A 17,747-nucleotide genomic window follows, 5' to 3' on the forward strand; every position below is an offset into this window, starting at 1 on the left:
CTCCAACTTCGTCATAAAAATCAGGTTCTTTCAATAGTTTGGGGCGGGTCTCTAGTTTCTACCTGATGAGGTGAAATTTCATCCCGAATTGAATTATTTGTTTCGTCTAAATTGAATTAATTAGAACTATTCATAAAACAATACTAATAGTTTTCAGCGATTGCTATAACTAGGTGTCGGAAAACACTATACAAGTTTAAAAAATATCGATTAAATATTTTTTCACACAAACAGGCATCTGCCTGGAAAACGAAAAGACTGCCCACTTTTTGCTGAAAGCAAGAAGGAAATTCGGTTTGGTTCCGTGATGCTAAAACTTGCTCGGCGACTCCAAAACCAACCACAAAAGAGGTGACAGATAGGCCTCGTAGATATCCCACATGTTCCACTTAAGATTAGATCCAAACACGTAAGATGATCTCTAGGGAACTGATATCTCTGATAAGAATCAAGTCGCTTTCCTTCGTCATGGACTTCGAACCCATTCTGTGGATTTACCAATTTCCTTGTTTCGAGTCATAAAAATAAGAGTTAAAAGTGTAGGAAAATTCGATCCCATTCCTTTATCTTTTTCAGTTCGTGGTATAAAATGCTGATACGTGGTCCTAACTGAAAGGGGATGATGTTAAACATACACATTAAGACATAGCTGAGAAAGGTTCTTGCTTGTTCGGTATTCCTACTCCCGATAAAAAAACAGTGGGAAGTGAGAGGAAGACAAGAAAAGAGGCTAAATATGTATGGTATCGATGGGGCGACAATAATTTTTCTGCCTGTCAGGTCTTGTTGTAGTCACAGAGAACTTGTTTGGTGTGTGATTGAACGATGACAAGAACGGGATCGGCCCTGTTTGTTTTCTTTATGTTGTCCTGTGGCCGACTGATTATCTAGAGATTTTTTATGCCCAAAAGAAAAAGGATGGGGTGGGTGAGTGGGGATTTGCTTTCTAGTTTCTAATATGAAAATATCCCCTGCGATGCCAAGAAGGGGGAGAAAAATTAGGGTCTAAAAGTATGTTAGAAAGACAAAAGCTTGTTGAGGCGGACATGAAAGAACGAGCACGAGACAAGGTGAATGACTCATATTTCTTAGGTCAGGCGCTAACTCAATGACTTCTGCATTTTTCAAAGCAGTACAACGAAGACTCCTTCATATGCTTGAAGCAAGCATGGAATTGTATGGAAAAATGCATGGCAATGAGTCTTATATCTTTATAATAATTTAATAGATTTTCTTAATCTGTCCTAAGATGATATATGTGTAGGTTAAAAAAACAATTTATTGATAATTATTTTGGCTCGTGCAAGGTATAGTTGCGATAGGTCGACTGTACAAATCAGACCTGTTTGTGCATTTCAAGAACCTGGGATTTTTATGGTCAGCATGGATCTGAGCTGTCTTGACGGCAAGGAGCATCCCTCAACAATGTCAAGGTAGAATGGGCGAGGATTTCTCTTCGCTTTGCCATGAAGCCGAGAGGTAGCTTTCCCACCAACCTAAATCTGTACTCCAATATATAATTAAGGTTAAATATTTTAAAGAGCAACGCCAAATTTTAAGCATTGGAATGTCCGTCGGGGAATAAAATATTGGCGATCAGGAAAATAGTGGCACCAAGGCTGAGAGGAATATTTCTCAATTGAGCTGAGAAGATTGCCGATGATGTTGCCATCAACTGTTCGGCAAAGAAGATTGTTTCGAATTTGGTAACTATAACACTCTTAAATTTCAGCATACTAGAAGCTACGACATCTCAAAGACAAGAATTCATCATTCATGACCAAAAAAATATATACATACTAAACAGACCCAAGAAAATAAAGTAAATAAATCAGGATATTCAGGGAGGTATAAGATTTACGATGGAAATTTCATAATTCATCGAAGAAGTTGAAGCTTACGAAGTCGCGTGGCCAGTTGGAAGAAGTAAAAATAAAATAAAAATCAACACTGATTTAATTATATAAACATTGAACGAGAATCGAAAAGAAAATCAAGAGGAAATGGCCACATCACAACTAGGCAGCAATTTTCAATTGCAGAAAGATAGCTTAAGATGACCGAAAGTGTGAGGAGGTGGTGGGTTACCCCCACCATAAGCCCACATGTGACCCTTACTCGGTTTCAATGAATAAAAGCATCACGAGATCATATAATTAACCACCTTAAAATTGCCTTTTACAAGTCTTTAGATGCATTAGCCACTACCTTGGTTTTATCTTAGCCATTTAATAGAAAAATCAGGATTTTGGCTCAGCTTGATTTTTCTGGTCGGATCTTTAAGCCAATAAAATCCTAATAACCTTGCCATAAATTATATGGACAGGAAAACCCACAATTTTTCACTGGGTGGATGATGTCGTCCTGAGGTTTTTTTTTTTTCAATTGTCCAATGGAAGTGTACCAAACAAAAGCCGAAGGGCCCAAAAACGAATCCTTGCATGTAACTCTTGAGAACAAACAAAGATTTAACAGGGAAAAGAAAAATTCAAACCACCTGATCAATAACTTTTCATGTTTCAACTAGATTAAAATAACATCAAGGATTTCAATAACACTTGCACATATTTTTCACTGTCCTTTTCTGGGTAAGAAGGATAACTTGGTAAGCACAACTAACAACTACTGCGTGCAATATACGGTATCTTAGTCAACTCAGCCAACTAAGTAAAAGGGCGAGATAACAGTTTTACCATTCGAGTTCATTGAAGATTAAAAAAAAAAAAAATCAAGAGCACGGGTAGACTAAACAAAAGCTCACCACGAACTCCCTACCCAGTAGTGTGGCAATTTTCAAAATTAAAATGAGAAGCAAGCCAAAAGAGCATCGAGATTCAAACTTAGCGGCTTTGAATATAAACAACGATATAACTAGGCTCCATCTGGCTGGACGAAAGGGTTGGCAATCTCATCTGTACCATCAGTAGGTGACACCAGCATCACTGCAGTTCCCCTGCAAACCTGTTGCGCAATAAAACATTGTACTCATTATATTCATACTTCCAATGTGAGAGAATAAAAAATGCTAGGCCAAGGACTCTACTTTAAATTCTACGTGTCTGAATGCTCTGAAAATGTAGAAAATAAAATTTTCACCAATCTTTTGTTCAGCTAGTGATGAAATGTCACGAAGTACAGGTGACAACAGAATGATGGTGGCAGTGAAAACACAGGCAATTGTTACGAAAATCTCACAGGAGACATAAATTGCAGAAATTACGGGCTTGTCACAATGACAACAAATTTATGAAAAAACTATCAGATCCAATAGGAACCTTAACTACTCGAGTAGTTTGTAGTAATAAGAGCATCAGTATAGCATCTAACAAAGACAAATCTCTAAAATATAAAAGATCTGGATTAGTGTGGAGTTAAACCTCTTCAAGAGTCCAATTTAAACAACCTTTTGTCTTTAAAAAAAAAATCATTTCAACAACAATAAGCCCTGCCTTTATATCAACTTGAGAAAATAATACTGCTCTGAAGGTTCAGCTCGATACATCTTGCCCAGCACATGCCAAAATTTTAGAAAAATTTGTACCGATATCATTTGGACTTTCAAAAGAAATATTGGTCCAAACTCATTCTATACGATGATTTTGGGTCAAATAATTCACTAGCAATCCTACACCACACGTCTGGTCATAATACATTTCAAAACATAAGCGCCAGTTTGGGTTCATACAAAATTAGACCCTTTTTGTGAATGTATAAATAGAATAAATGAGATTGGAAGAAAACATACAATCAGGCCAAGGCGCCTTGTCTGGTCAGTGGTCTTTAGTGGATCATCAGCATCTGCAACCCAAGTGAAAAGAAATCAAAATCAATCCTTATGCATTCTCTCTCAGAAACTGTAAATAGCACACACATAACTATATAGATAAAACTTCAGCATTCAGTGAGTGCCAATGCAACTTCAGTTGCACAATTAAAAAAAAATCTAGCAGAAGTTAAAACAAGTTGATGCTTGATACTAAACTATTATACATTTCAAGATGATCTCAATGACGAGCTCTTTGCACCCCCAAAGTGCAATTCTAGAGCTAACACTATTACATAATCCAGCCCATCCAAATGAAATGATAGTGTAAAGGAGATGGCTGTTGTTAACATGAATTAAATAGAATAAAATGGTTAGTTTCCATGACTTAGGTGACTGGATAACAGAACTACCTGGAGAGATGCTCTAAAACAAGTCCACACATATGTTGGGTAGATGCACTAAAAAATTGATGCTAAACTACCATGATACATTGCTAGAACAACGTAAAATGGTTACCTCTTAGAAATTCTACTGCTTCATCCAGGACAAGGTTTAGCAATTGATCATATCCCTTCAAAGTCCCAGTCACTGAGCCCAAAAGAGCAAGAGGTTAGCCTTATATGCCACAGTTAGAAAGTGACAATGTTTTATTTATGAAAGATCTGGAATCTCTATCTCAATTAAGTAGTGGCAGAAAGAAAATTTTCTAAAATCTGCCAGGTATACGCAAACAACAACAAAAATTACACAAAAATATTTCTTACTTGTTGACCAAAAATTAGCCATTAATTCGATATCCACAATCTCATTCTCATATATCTGTTTCACAACCGTCTCCACTAAACAATTTCAAGCATGGCTTGTGCCCCAATGCATTATATTCTTATGAAAAATGACGAACCTATATCCTAAATCTTCTAATTCAAAACCTAAAATCACAACACTTAGGAACACCACATAAAAGCTAGCAGATCTCTAATTGCAAAAGTGACCATCTATTACACGATCAATTATCATCCCCTGAAATACACCTTCTACAATGCAAGGTGATTTCCAGAGCCACATTTTAAACATGGTCCTTCCATAGTCCATACTAGTCATCTGCCTTCCAGCTAATGCCTAAAAAAAAAAAGAAGGAAATCCTTGTTTGACCCTTTACACCCAACTTGAGAAAATTTGACTATTACAACATTGCACCTAACATTCACTTTTAGTAAATACACTTCAAGTCCTCTCATTTCTCTTTTCTTTAACCTAATCACCCCAAACAACCAAACTGAACTCCAAAACAATGCAAAAACAAATCATAATCCAGAATCCATATCCCAAATATCTACATATAGAAATAGAAGCAGAAAGGTAAAAAGTATCGACCTTGTCTACCACCAGTGAGCTTGACTTGAACACCCTTGTCCACAAACTTAGCCAAATCCAATACTGTTTCTTTCCTTCCGGACTGAAATCACATTTGATCACACACATTAAACCTTAATCACAAGATTAAAAATTTTAACACATAATCTCAATTACCATCTTATATAATCAATGATGCAGCTCCTCTTTACACAGAAATCCGAAATCCCCTAGAGTGATACAAAAAGAAAAAGATCATCCACGGAAACGAGAAACACATCCATGATGACAACTATTAAAAAAACTAAATATAAATTAACAAAAGAAGAAGAAGCAAGAACCTCGCTTTCTTTAGGGAAGTGAAGTGTGCCCTGGATTTTCTCTCTTCTTCTGTTCTGCTGTGCTTTTCCCGCTTTGCTTTTTTACACCGAAGCTAAAACAACATTAGTTCTTGTCAAACTTGAACAAAAAGGTCTGGACTGTTGGTCCATTTTTACTTGGTCCCAAGCAACGAAGCCCATATGTCAATTCCCCTCAGGGCCAGACTTGAGCCGACACAGGAAACAAAGTCCAGCGCCTTTCTTTTAAAAACAAATATAGAAATCCAAATGACAAAAAAAGCCTCGACGAAAGGGTATATAGGTAGTTTTGCGGAAAGACGAGGATATTTTATTATAGAGTGTCAGCGTATTAATAGTGGAGCAGTAGCTAGGGTTTAGTTGTAGCAGCCGAAAGAAAGAGGAAGGTTGTGACCTTTCTGTGAATAGGTGCGCTGCAAAGATGCCAGAGAAACCAGGGAAAGGAAGAAAGGAGGAGGTTGTCACCAGAGAGTACACCATCAACCTCCATAAACGCTTGCATGGATGGTACTTGACTTTCTTCCTCTTCATTTAGATGTGATTTAAGAATTTGTTAGGTTTTTGAGGTATTGAAGTATTTCTATACTGGAAGGTGTGTTTTTTCCCGGGAAAAACAACAAATTAGATTGGAAGGTTGAAGTTATTTTTTTTGGTTTATCGTGAAGAGAGGCTATCTACTATTGAATTGAAAGAAGAACTTGATTAGTTGCTTTTATGAATCTTCTAAGAGAACTTGAAGAAACAATCATAGGGCTATATATATATATATATATCCTATTCTTAGAAGAGAGTCCTTATGCTCTTGCGCATTGTTTTCTTGTAACCTATTTCTTTTTTAGTTCGACTTCATTTTATATTGCTTTTAATTGACTTGAGATTTCGGTTTTCATCTTCGTTTTACAGCCTTTTCCTCTTGAAATAAATGTGAAAATATTTTCTTCAGAGTTGCGAGGTTAATTTTCTTGTACCTGCTTACATAAAATGATTTTTCGCCATGCCGGATTACAAATCTTGGGCATTTGTTGTACATTTTATATCTCCTTGCTGCGTTATTTGTCTCAAACCTTTATCGCAGACATTTTCACATTCTAGGATATCTTCTTAAAACTGATGTAATTTAAGCTTTGACCTGCGAGGGTTAAGAAGTTCAAACTTTGCTAGGCATGTAATTAATTCAATTGAATAGATTTTGGAAAGTAGTGCTCATTCATTGATAGCCAACTCCATCTTTCTTCTTGGTTGGGTGGTTGATATGATTTGTTTTGAAAAAAATGTTTGATTTCTATATGCAGCACCTTCAAGAAGAAGGCTCCAAAGGCCATTAAGGAAATAAGGAAGTTTGCTCAGAAGGCCATGGGGACTACTGATGTTAGAGTTGATGTTAAGCTAAACAAGCATATCTGGAGCCGTGGTATTAGGAGTGTCCCAAGGAGAGTTCGTGTTCGCGTTGCACGTAAGAGGAATGATGATCAAGATGCCAAGGAAGAATTTTACTCCCTTGTAACTGTTTCAGAGCTACCTCTAGAGGGTTTCAAGGGACTGGGTACCATGGTCATTGATGACAAAGAAGAGTGAAGTAACCTGCCTCCGTTGTGTTTTGATTTCAGTTTTGGCCATATTTTTTGAGCATTCTAGCGAATTTCATTTTGTTTTCGAGTTTTTCAAGGGAGCATCTTTACCAGAGAATATCCTTGACTTTTTATTTATGCATTGATAGTTTTAAGTATCTCGTAGTTGATGTTTAATCTAGCATTTCATCTCTATTGTCCATTACCCCTGCAAAGGCAACAAGTGCTTGTGTATCTGCTGATGCATCCGAACTGAGGGCTTACAACATAATAACCATAACCATACAAGGGCTATGCTTGGCTTCGTATATACAAGAAAATCGACAAGGGCTATGCTTGGCTTCATACAAGAAAATCGATGGCTGTTTTACTTGAGAACAGAGTGGAATAGAGGTTTTTAGCTGTTCATAACGTGTATGCTTCCAATGTCATTCAGTTGCGCCAAGAGCTGACTGTCCATGTTAATCTGGTGTCTGAAACGTTTTGTACATTTTAGCACGAACTCAACTTTTCCACCTATTTGTGCCAACAGAATTAGGGATTGAGAAAGTTTGGCTCTCAGCTTTTTTAGAGGTATGGAGATCTTTGTAGTGCAAGAGACCCGCCTCTGATGCCCAGTTGTAGGCTCCTGTTTTCTTATGAGATGGGCATGTTCTTAGGGATTTTGAGCCTAGTTAAAGCTTGTTCAGGTTTTTGCAACGAGGCAGCTTTCTGACAATCGGCCCGTCTGTACTCTGAATTACACGCTTTAAATAATATAAAAAAACATTCTTTATTAATAAGATGATCTTGATATAAACTACGTATTTGATATAATAATTAAAATTTTGATTCTCATTATCTATTTTTTATAATTTGAATTTCAAGATAATGAAAAAAATGTATTAATCAATTAATATAAAATCATTTTGATTTGACGCTCCCTAAGAAAATACCGTGAAAAAACTTTTTTATTGCTGAAAATACCTGTATTATATATATATATATATATATATATATATATAGAAAGAGAGAGACACACACAAATATTCGAAAGAAGTTACGTGTTTAAAATTATAATAATAATTATGCTTTAATATATTTTTCATTTTTTAAAATTTATTTTTGATAGTAGTATATTAAAATAATATTAATAAGTTTTAATAATAAAAACAAATTAAAATTTTAAAAAATACAATTTACATAGCATCCAGTGGACTATCAATTAACGAAAAGGCCCAGTCCATTGCTGCATGAAAGCAAATGTCATGTCCGCGAAGCTTTTCGTTTTGATTTTTTGAAAGGACAATTAAGCCGCCATCGCCTGCTCAACAAATTCACAACGCCACTTCTATTCAGATCTATCCATCCACTTCAATCATATAAGGTATTCCCAAATTCTCTCCTTATTTTTTTCTTTACATTTCCAAACGAGGATAAAAAATCCCCCCGTTTGCAGAATATAAAAACTTCAGGTTTAAGTTGCTTAGTTTCTCCTAATGAAGCTTTTATCTGCATTCCAATCCATCATGAAACTAATTTGGTTTCTGTTCTTTGCGGATCTTGTAATTAAAATTCACAAAATTTCGTTTTAGAAAGATGAAGGGAGAGCTCCTGGAGTGTTGCCCGAAACTAGAAGCCGGTGATGTCTCGGGGCTGAGTGCTATACTGGTAGCAACAATTCAAGAAGCAAAAGACAGAATTTCTCAAATAGAATACATATTCTGTAACCAGCTTTACCCGAATTATCAAACGAAATCCAAGAGCTTGCTGAAAATTTATTCGGATGCGGAAGGGGTGTGGAAAGAAAAGGAAAAACATCTCATGGAGCTTATTGAGAAGCTTCGGGCTGAGAAGCAGGAAGTTGTTGAAGAAAACAAGCTTCTAAAGGCTGGGAAGGAAAAGTCGGCGGGGGAGCCGAATGAGAAGGCAAATGTGCTGCTTGCTATACTAAGAAATCGAGAATCGAAAATTGATGAGCTGGAGCAGGAGGTTATGAAGAAGTATAAGGAAGTTGATGAGGGGATGGAATTGCAGAATACGTTACTTCAGTTGGTTCAAACGAAGGCAGCTATGATTGTGGATAAAGAAAGGGAACTGAAAACGAAGGACGAGAAGACCAATGAGCTGCTTGCTAAAGTGAAGAGCTTAGAGAAACATGCTGAAGAGCTACAAGAGGAGGTTAGGACGAAGACAGAAAAGGTAGCAGAGAAAACAGAGTTGGCAAACAGTTTGAGCAAGAAAGCTTTGTCTCTATTGAAACTGATTGAGGATAACGAGAAGTTCAGGACTGAGCATGAAAAGGAGAAGGAACAACTTGTGTACAAAGTGGAATGTCTGGAGGAGAATCTTGGTGGACTTAAAAAAAAGTTAAGGGAAAAAACGGAAGAAATTGAAGACGGGAGAGTATTGCAAGCTGAATTACTTCAACAAATTGAAATAAATGCTGTGGAAATCTTGAAGCAAAAAGAACAGTTGGAGAAGTCTGAGAATGATAAAATGGTACTTTTAGACAAAGTGAATGGGTTAGAGGAGAAGGTCAATGAGCTACGGGCAAATCTCAGTAGCAGCGTTAAAGAGGCTGAAAGAAAGGTTTCGTATGAAAACTTGCTTCACCGAATTGAATTGAAGGATTGTGAGTTGCTGGCTGAGAAGAGGAAGATGAGGGATTTGCATGGTCTTTACATAAAGTTGAGGTCTCAATATAAATATCTCTGCACAAAGTCTGGTCTTACTATGAAGAATGTGCTTAATGACAGATTAGAAGATGAAAGTGGTTCCTTGAAACATCAACTGACAACTTCAACTGGTAAGGTTTTATGGATTCTTTACTTCATGTTTCTATAAAGTAAAGAGAACTAGACAATTTAATTCCGTGGTGATTCGTTAGTAGTTGTAGCTTCGTAGATCACAGATAAATTGCTAAATTTTCCTGGTAGGTACTTCGAATGTTTAATCTGTTTTTTTTTTCCTGAATTTATGATGTTTGTGCTTTATAAAATCCTGCCAGAAAAAAAACCTCAAGGGCGTATGTAGTTTCTCATAAATTGTATGTGCATTTCTTCCTGATCCTAACCGATCTTCTATTGCTTGGTATTTTAGACCGTGGGAACAAAAATGTTGATGCATCTGCCGCGCCTTGTGAGATGAAGGAAGTCAAGACTGAAAATGAATTTAGCAATGTCTTGGTGGACAATGAAGTTGTGAAATCAATTCCAATCGCAAACATCAAATCTCCAACTTCTGGTTATGCTGCACCAAAATGTCCTCCCACTGTAAAATCCGCTCGAATAATTGGCACAAAGCGACCTGCATCTAGTTGGATAGATACTAGATCTCGTCAAGGAAAAGATGGGCCTGACCCTCACGATGATTTCCTTGATACCCCATTGGAGAACCTGAGGGCAGACTTGGACAAAGCCATGAAGGAAGAAGTTCATGATCCTCACGTTGTAGTTCAGAAAGAAAAAAACATGGACCCTGGCAGTTCAGATGATGAAACGCAGGATACAAATGTTGATCGTAGCCCTGGGGAGCAGCGGATGCCAGTTCCAATAGGTGGAAAAAGAGGTTTCAAGTATGTTGAACCAGTTCGAAAGAAAGCTGAGCGGCAAAACTTGAAAGGAGTTCAATGCAAGCAGTGCAAAAAATTCTATGATGCAGTTCTTCCCAATAATGGAGGTAAGTCTGCTGATGGTAATAATCAGAACGTTCGGTGTGAACATCATGATGGTGTTTCTAGGCATCGATACAAGTATGCACCTCCCATGACGCCTGAGGGATTTTGGAATATTGGATTTGAATCTGAAATGTGATTTTCTTGAGCTTGAGATGCCTTTACTGTTTGTCACGTTATTTTTGGTTTTAAATCAAATCTGGTAAATAACTAATAAATGGAAGTTAAAATAACATATCTTCGAGCATTTGCAAGGCCCTCCTTCCCTGTTACCTGATGTGTATCAAAGGTAAGATTATCTTTTCATAACATCAGGTTCCTTTTTATGTTCACCGTTGAAAGACACATCCAATAGGGGAATTTACTGTTCCAGGCAGATTAAATTATCGATTCAAGGATCTAGCTGATTCTTGTTTGTGGTAATTGTGTGTGTTTTGTTTTAACTGTATTGAAATAATATTTTTTTATTTTTTAAAATATATTTTTATATTAACATGTAAAAATGATTTGAAAATATATAAAAAAAAATTATTTTATTTTATTTCAAAAACACGCAAAAACAACTTAGTCATCTTTAAAACCCAAGTGACTGTCCTGTTGTTTAATTGGATGTTTCAATCTGGTTAAATTTTTCTTCGTCATGACCGATCGAATCATGGAATGACTGGATATTCGCGAAATTCAGTCAAGGCCGAAAACACTTAACTAGATGTTGCAACATTCAGCTTAATGATGATGATAAGAAGTACATGTCTTGTGGTTTGTTCTGGATTATATATGACTGTTCGAAATATTATAGAAAATGTTCCGGAAAATCATCTACCTGTTTCGCAACAGGGGTTCTAAGATCAATGCTGGTGGACTTCTATCAACAACATTAACAGTCACTAGAAAAGTGCTGCTTAATGCACTTTGCTGGATGTCATTGAGAGAAATCAAGACACCAGGGGTAACTTGGTTTCACGAGTGAATGGTTTGCTTAACTGGATTTGAGCCGAAATCCAAGAAGAAACTTAGAAATAGCAAGTTTCGTCCAGTGTTGTTGGAAGCTGTTTCTATCACGAACTTTTAACGACCTTCCATTGAACAGTGGAGTATGCCATTTTTTGGAAGGTAAATGTTCATTTTACCTCTTCTCTTCTGTTTTGTGAGGATAAAGACTAGCCGAGTTTTCATCAAAGAAGCAGAAACATGCAGTGTACGCCAGCAAACCAACGCCCATATCGCTATTTGGCACCATCAGTGAGAAGGGAGCAGCATTGTTGTATTGTAATCAATGAGGTACGCAACATTTATTACATTGGAACATGCATTGCTGTATGAGAGTCTGACTTCTGCTACTGTGTTTGCTTCTCTTCCCACCTAACAATATCATAAATTAATGCTGTGTGAGAAATTTAAGTTCTATCTTCGATAAATGCACGCGAAAAAAGTATGGGTATGCGCTATCTTTATGCAAACAATAACTGGTTCATGCCGCTGCTTGTTAAGAGCTTGCTCAAATCCAATGCATTGTGCTAGGGTATCTTAAATAGGGCAGCAGATCATAACTATTGTCTAACCTCCTCGCAAACAATGGAAGTTGATTTGTTTCTGCGCTTCGTGCACAGTGCTAGCAGTTAAAGAAATTGACGAACTTTATGTATTCATTGATTATTTCTTTTTAAAGTGCAGAAAGATAAATAGCCTTCACTTCTGTTCCTCCAGGTACCGAAGGCCTTGAAGATAGACCACACATCTATGAAAATAATAAGTAAAGCAAATCTTTTCATACAAATAATGCGAATCTCTTTATGATCCTGCTGTTGTTGATCACGTGGATGCTGTTTTTGCATATCCAAAAGCAGAAAAAACAAAAAGGAAAGTGCTTTGGATTTCCTTTAGTATTGCTTTTGATTTTAAAAATGTTTTTGGAAAAGATTAATTTTTTAATTTAAATATTTTTGTTTTGTTTTTAAATTATTTTAATATACTTATATAAAAAATAATTACTACCACACTTCAAACACTCTTTATTATGCTTTTGATAGAATTTCACAGCACTAGAACTGTGTAATTTTATTTCTGTCAAAAAGAAGTGCATGTTGACCGCACTTCAATTTTTACTCATTAATCTGCATATTCCCATCACAAGTTTTCCCGAAAATCTTCCTTTCGTTACTTAAGAGTTTCCGTTTAGTAAAGCACATAAATAGTTATATTACTGTTATTATATTGTTTATTCGGCTAAATATTGATGTTGATAGATCATTATCACGAAGCATTGTTTCAGTAAACAATTTAATAGAACTATCAGTACGTACCTGGAGTATTCTTATTGGTAATTTTGTATACATTAATTATCTGCATGATCTTGATCACACATTCCCAGGAATCTCTGTCAATCGAGCTCATGCTGTGTTATCACGTGCATGCAACTATTTTAAATTTTGTCCATTTCAGCTTAGGATCCACATCATCATACATCACATTGCAATTACATTAATAAAATATAGAAATAACTCACACTTAATATGATGATCCACTTTTACAATAATGACACTTGAGCACACCTCTAGAACAACCCGGTATTTCGGGAGAAAAACGAGACGCCCCGTTTTACCCTTTATCGGCTTATTAATACATTAACAAGTCCTTAATGGATTCCCGCAAAGACAATCATTAGAACTAAACGAGGATGCTTCAAGGTGATCAAATGGTGTCCCAACAGGAATTGGTCCGCAAAGATGATTGTGGCTTAAATCCAAATGCCCCACATATGCTGCCGACGAAAGTGAACCGGGTATCGGACCCTTCAGTTTGTTGTAAGACAAGTCAAGAGCCATGAAGTAAGATTTCGGCCCGAAAGCATCCGGTATGTTACCTTCAATAGCATTCCGGCTCAAGTTCAATATCCCCAAACCGGTACTGCTCAACAAAGATGCTGGCAATTGACCGGAAAGCATGTTACTATCCAGATTAAGCGTAGAAAGAACCCGCATGCTGCCTATCCAGCCCGGTACCGAACCCGAGATTTTATTAACAGACAAATCCAAGTCTGCTAGCCGATACATGCCCGATATAGAGTTTGGTATTGCTCCGCTCAGCTGGTTTTTACTCAACAATGCACGGCTAAGCATTTTCAAGTTGCCAAAATCAGCTGGCAACTGACCAGTCAACTTATTGCTGCTAAGATCCAAATGCTTCATATTTGCCAAAGCAGTGAGAGAAGCAGGGATCTCTCCAGTGAGTCCATTATCAGCAAGGTTTAAAACAGTAAGTCTCTGTAGATTCCCTATATTTGCAGGAATCTTGCCAGATATTTTGTTACCTATAAGATCCAAGATTCGGAGATTACTTAAAGAAGCAACACATCCAGGAATTTCACCCGAAACACCTTTCCAGTCTGCCAGAATGAGCGTAGAGAGCCTGTCAAGTTTACATATTGAAGGGTTGATGGAACCTGTCATGTAGCCTGACCTGCCAGCCTTCTCAAAGATGGGGTCTTCGGATTCACCTCGCAGGTTGATGTCTGCGACCCTGCCTGTGGTGGGGTCACAGCTGATGCCGTACCAGTTGGAGCAGCAGTTAGTGCCTGACCATGTGTTGAAGATGCCTAAGTATGGTTCATTGAGGGAAGACTTGAAGGCTAGTAATGCTGCTAGGTCTGATGGAGTGCAGCTGGAAGTGGCTGCGTAGATGAGGGTGAAGAGGAGAGCTAGTTTTGTGAGTAACGCACTCATCTCTGGCGATTTTGAGTTTTGCTCGGAGCAAGCGTCTTTAATTGCTAGAATGTGTTAACTTTTGTGTTTTTAAGAGGAGGATGTCGGCAATGAAAGCAGAGAGTGTTGTGTCAGAGACAGAGAGAGAGAGAGAAGGAGGGGAGGAGGCTCTGGAAATTGGAAGATGAGGTTCGTTATATATATATTGTTTTGGACGAGCATGTCCTTGATCTATTGTCTAATTTACGGTTCAACTTCAATCCCCATGATTTAGTTTCTTTTTTTCTTTTAAAGAGTTCAAGTGCCCATTTATAAAAAATAAATATTGATTAGTTAATTATAATCATTTGAGAATGCTCACATATATTACTCTATAATTTTTCTTAGATAATTAAATAACGTGACTTGTTGCTAGAAAATGCACTGGTAAGTTTAGGTTATAAATCCTAACTCCAGGTAAGGATTTAAGGATTATTTAATATATTTTAGTTTTCTGTTTTTAAAGAACAAATTTGAAAAAAAAAAAAGGAAAAGAAATTCACGAAACTAACACTTGTTTGTCAAATCTCTTCAGAAAAGTGGGACATTGGTCTTTACTCTTAAGTTTTGCCTTCTTCTCGGTAAGAAAAATTCAAAAACAATCACAGTTTCCGGTTCTGTTTCCAATTATGGTTTCTGTGCTCTCTTCTCCCCAGTCACTATTACATTGCAATCGAATATCCAGTTAAGGCCTCCATGAACAACTGTATAGGTGAGCGAGACCGCGGGGCCCTGAGACAGCCTCCTCTGTTATCGGGCAGGAAAAATATAAATGGCCCTCCTCCCTCCAGCTGTGTGCTCTCTATGCGCAAGACATTATCTGCTGGGAAATGCCAAAAAAAACAAAAACTTGGATCTAATAAAGACATCATATGCAAAAGTTCATGTTCGGTTTTTTTTTTTTATAAAAAAAATATATGTTTAGAATTGAATCTAATTGAAGATCAGTTTAAGCCGACCCATTTTAATTTAGTTTGGTTTTCTAAAAAGTAAAACCAACAAAACCTATTAATTTTTTAGATTTTTTTTGGAGTTTTTTTAGTTTTTATGGCTGAATCTGGTTGATTTTTATAAAATAAAAAGTAAATTGAAATTAATTCATAAAATAGATTAGATATTTATATATACTTGATAATTTATATAAATATAATCACATAAATATAAAAAAAGGTAGAAAAAATATTAACCTATCCAAATAAAATATATAAATATAATCACAAAAGTTGTTGCAAATAAAACCTATCCAAACATTCAACATGTCCTTCTTTATACATTAGAAATAATATAAATTTTATATTTTAATAAAAATATAAAAGTCTTAAAGGTTTTGGAAGGAAAAAAAAAATCATCATGAATAGCAAGCTTCTAAGAAAATGAAACATCTTTTATAATTATTTTTTCAATTGATTTGGAAAATCTTAAACCGATACCAAACCCTATTTACTTCTTTTATTTTTAGCCGGTTTGGTTTGTTTAATTAGTATTTTTATTTTCCTAGTTTAATAAAAAAAATTTCTAGTTCACGATAGACAGCGGCTAGATCATCTATCTAACATTAACGTTACAGAGACCCTACCATCATTTCAGAACAAGAATCACAGCCCTCATGATTAAGACTTTTTCTTGTTTTCAATTTTTACTTTACAAAAGCAGATCTTACCGAATAAACCAAGATTTATAGAGTACAGTAATCAACGACATAATCGGTGCTAATTCATTAGTACATCGAGGAGAATTCTTCAACCTAATTATTGTCCCAAAATTAATGAGTGATGCTGATACAACGAATTCCTGTGTTTATGTGGGAGTGAGAGAACTTGTTTCTTCTTAAACCCTCCTGAAAGAATCTCCATATTCTTACCGAAACTAATGCCATGACGAGGAACCGCATTTATGTACAAAAAAAACTAATATCTTCTTAAATGGTAACCTTACCTCAATTTTATGTTTTGCACGTAAGTTCTTGAATTTCATTTGGGCTTCAGAAAGTGTTTGTCGTGTTGCAGTAGTTCTGTAAATTTTTTTAATGTTTTAAAATTATTATAATATGATGTTATCAAGGCAAATTTTAGAAATAAAAAGATATTATTTTTATATAATTTCAAATAAAAATACTTTTAAAAACATTCATTATTATTCTAATAATTCCTTTTTCCTTTTTACTATTGAATAAGTCTTACAGCTCACAGGGCTCTCCTCCATGAGGGGATTTCTGCACTCACTTTTGGCACAAGATATGATGATATCGAAAGGACTCATCCAGGATAACCCCCACCAGCTATACCAAAAAGCTTTTTTCCGTGACTGGCAGGCCCGTGTCCGAATATCTTTTGCCTCTGCAATATTGTCACTGCTCCTCAAATGTACATACAAATCAAGCTTCGGCAGTGTTTCGAACAAGCTATGATGTAAGAATGTAACCATGTAATAGTTATGAAAGATATAGACCCTAGAAAGAAGAAGAAGAAGAAAGGGAGGCGACCATTTAAAGACAGGGCGAAGAAGTAAGAAAGTACTGTATCAACTAACAGGAGACGTTATGCGTCGTCCTAAGTGAAGGTCCCTGCAACGAAAGCAATGTGCTATATTCAAAGTCATTACAAGGATAAAATCGGGCTGTGACTTGTACAGGACTGGGTTTGAGTGACATGTAGTTCTGGTTCAGATCCCTCTCATCACACATCAACTGTTCTTCCTCCTCCTCGACTTCCCTGGAAGAAGAAATTAAGCTTTTGATTGGTTGGCATGGTGGAGCCAGTGTGTTCTGTTGAAGGGACCCAGGCGAGGACGCAAGTTAGTAAATGTTTCATAAATTAGGTCCATGTATAGAAAATGTATGTCCATCAGAGTAAAAAAAATTTACATAAAAAATCCTTAAATTATAAGACAAACACATGCTAACAGGATCTTCAAAATCTTCGAATGTGCCGTGCCTCTCACTTCTGTTCCTGATCCTTGTGCTTCACTTCCTCGGTAATCAATTGATCAAAAATATTGATGGGATTTTAAACTTAAAAGGGACTCCTTCATTTATTTATTATGATAATGCAATCCATAGTTATCTATCTGGCTTCTGTAATCTTGGAGCTCTACAGCATAATCTTGCTTCTCTCTTCCATTCTTGCTTTACAGTTGATTTCTTCTTCCTTCTTCTTTTATGAAAAGCCCGAGGACAAAGGGGTGCTTGTAATTGTAGCAGTAGTTGAAAAATATATTAAAATAATATTTTTTATTTTTTAAAATTTATTTTTAATATTAACATATTAAAAAAATATAAAAAAATTATAAAAAAAAATTAACCGATTT

The 17,747-nt window shown here is 36.2% G+C and overlaps 4 protein-coding genes across 8 annotated transcripts; 2 read left to right on the forward strand and 2 right to left on the reverse strand.

Annotated features, from left to right (window-relative positions):
• Positions 1-2,503: 2,503 nt before the first annotated feature.
• Positions 2,504-5,582, reverse strand: LOC105113042 (U6 snRNA-associated Sm-like protein LSm7). The gene is made up of 6 exons (XM_011009034.1): positions 5,461-5,582; positions 5,297-5,349; positions 5,141-5,222; positions 4,283-4,354; positions 3,746-3,798; positions 2,504-2,961 (listed from the first exon to the last, which is right to left on the reverse strand). The coding sequence occupies exons 2-6, from the start codon at positions 5,297-5,299 to the stop codon at positions 2,872-2,874; spliced, it is 300 nt and encodes a 99-aa protein (XP_011007336.1). The 5' UTR covers positions 5,300-5,349; positions 5,461-5,582; the 3' UTR covers positions 2,504-2,871.
• Positions 5,583-5,820: 238 nt separating this feature from the next.
• Positions 5,821-7,251, forward strand: LOC105113043 (60S ribosomal protein L31). The gene is made up of 2 exons (XM_011009035.1): positions 5,821-5,985; positions 6,771-7,251. The coding sequence occupies exons 1-2, from the start codon at positions 5,900-5,902 to the stop codon at positions 7,051-7,053; spliced, it is 369 nt and encodes a 122-aa protein (XP_011007337.1). The 5' UTR covers positions 5,821-5,899; the 3' UTR covers positions 7,054-7,251.
• A 990-nt stretch (positions 7,252-8,241) lies between these two features.
• On the forward strand, positions 8,242-12,126 carry LOC105113044 (protein gamma response 1-like). Of its 5 annotated transcripts, none has more exons than XM_011009039.1 (4): positions 8,242-8,412; positions 8,621-9,834; positions 10,128-10,706; positions 11,889-12,126. In XM_011009039.1, exons 2-4 carry the CDS (start codon positions 8,625-8,627, stop codon positions 11,945-11,947), a joined length of 1,848 nt encoding a protein of 615 aa, XP_011007341.1. In that variant the 5' UTR covers positions 8,242-8,412; positions 8,621-8,624; the 3' UTR covers positions 11,948-12,126. The 5 variants fall into 5 exon arrangements, with proteins under 5 accessions (XP_011007341.1, XP_011007342.1, XP_011007338.1 ...); XM_011009040.1 differs by lacking the exon at positions 11,889-12,126 and adding an exon at positions 11,539-11,676; XM_011009036.1 differs by lacking the exon at positions 11,889-12,126 and having other exon boundaries at positions 10,128-10,948.
• A 983-nt stretch (positions 12,127-13,109) lies between these two features.
• On the reverse strand, positions 13,110-14,570 carry LOC105113045 (DNA-damage-repair/toleration protein DRT100-like). Its single transcript, XM_011009041.1, has one exon. It carries the CDS (start codon positions 14,421-14,423, stop codon positions 13,326-13,328), a length of 1,098 nt encoding a protein of 365 aa, XP_011007343.1. The 5' UTR covers positions 14,424-14,570; the 3' UTR covers positions 13,110-13,325.
• Positions 14,571-17,747: the final 3,177 nt, after the last annotated feature.

Source organism: Populus euphratica, unplaced genomic scaffold (genome assembly GCF_000495115.2).
Source record: "Populus euphratica unplaced genomic scaffold, PopEup_1.0 scaffold385.1, whole genome shotgun sequence".
Taxonomy (NCBI): domain Eukaryota; kingdom Viridiplantae; phylum Streptophyta; class Magnoliopsida; order Malpighiales; family Salicaceae; genus Populus; species Populus euphratica.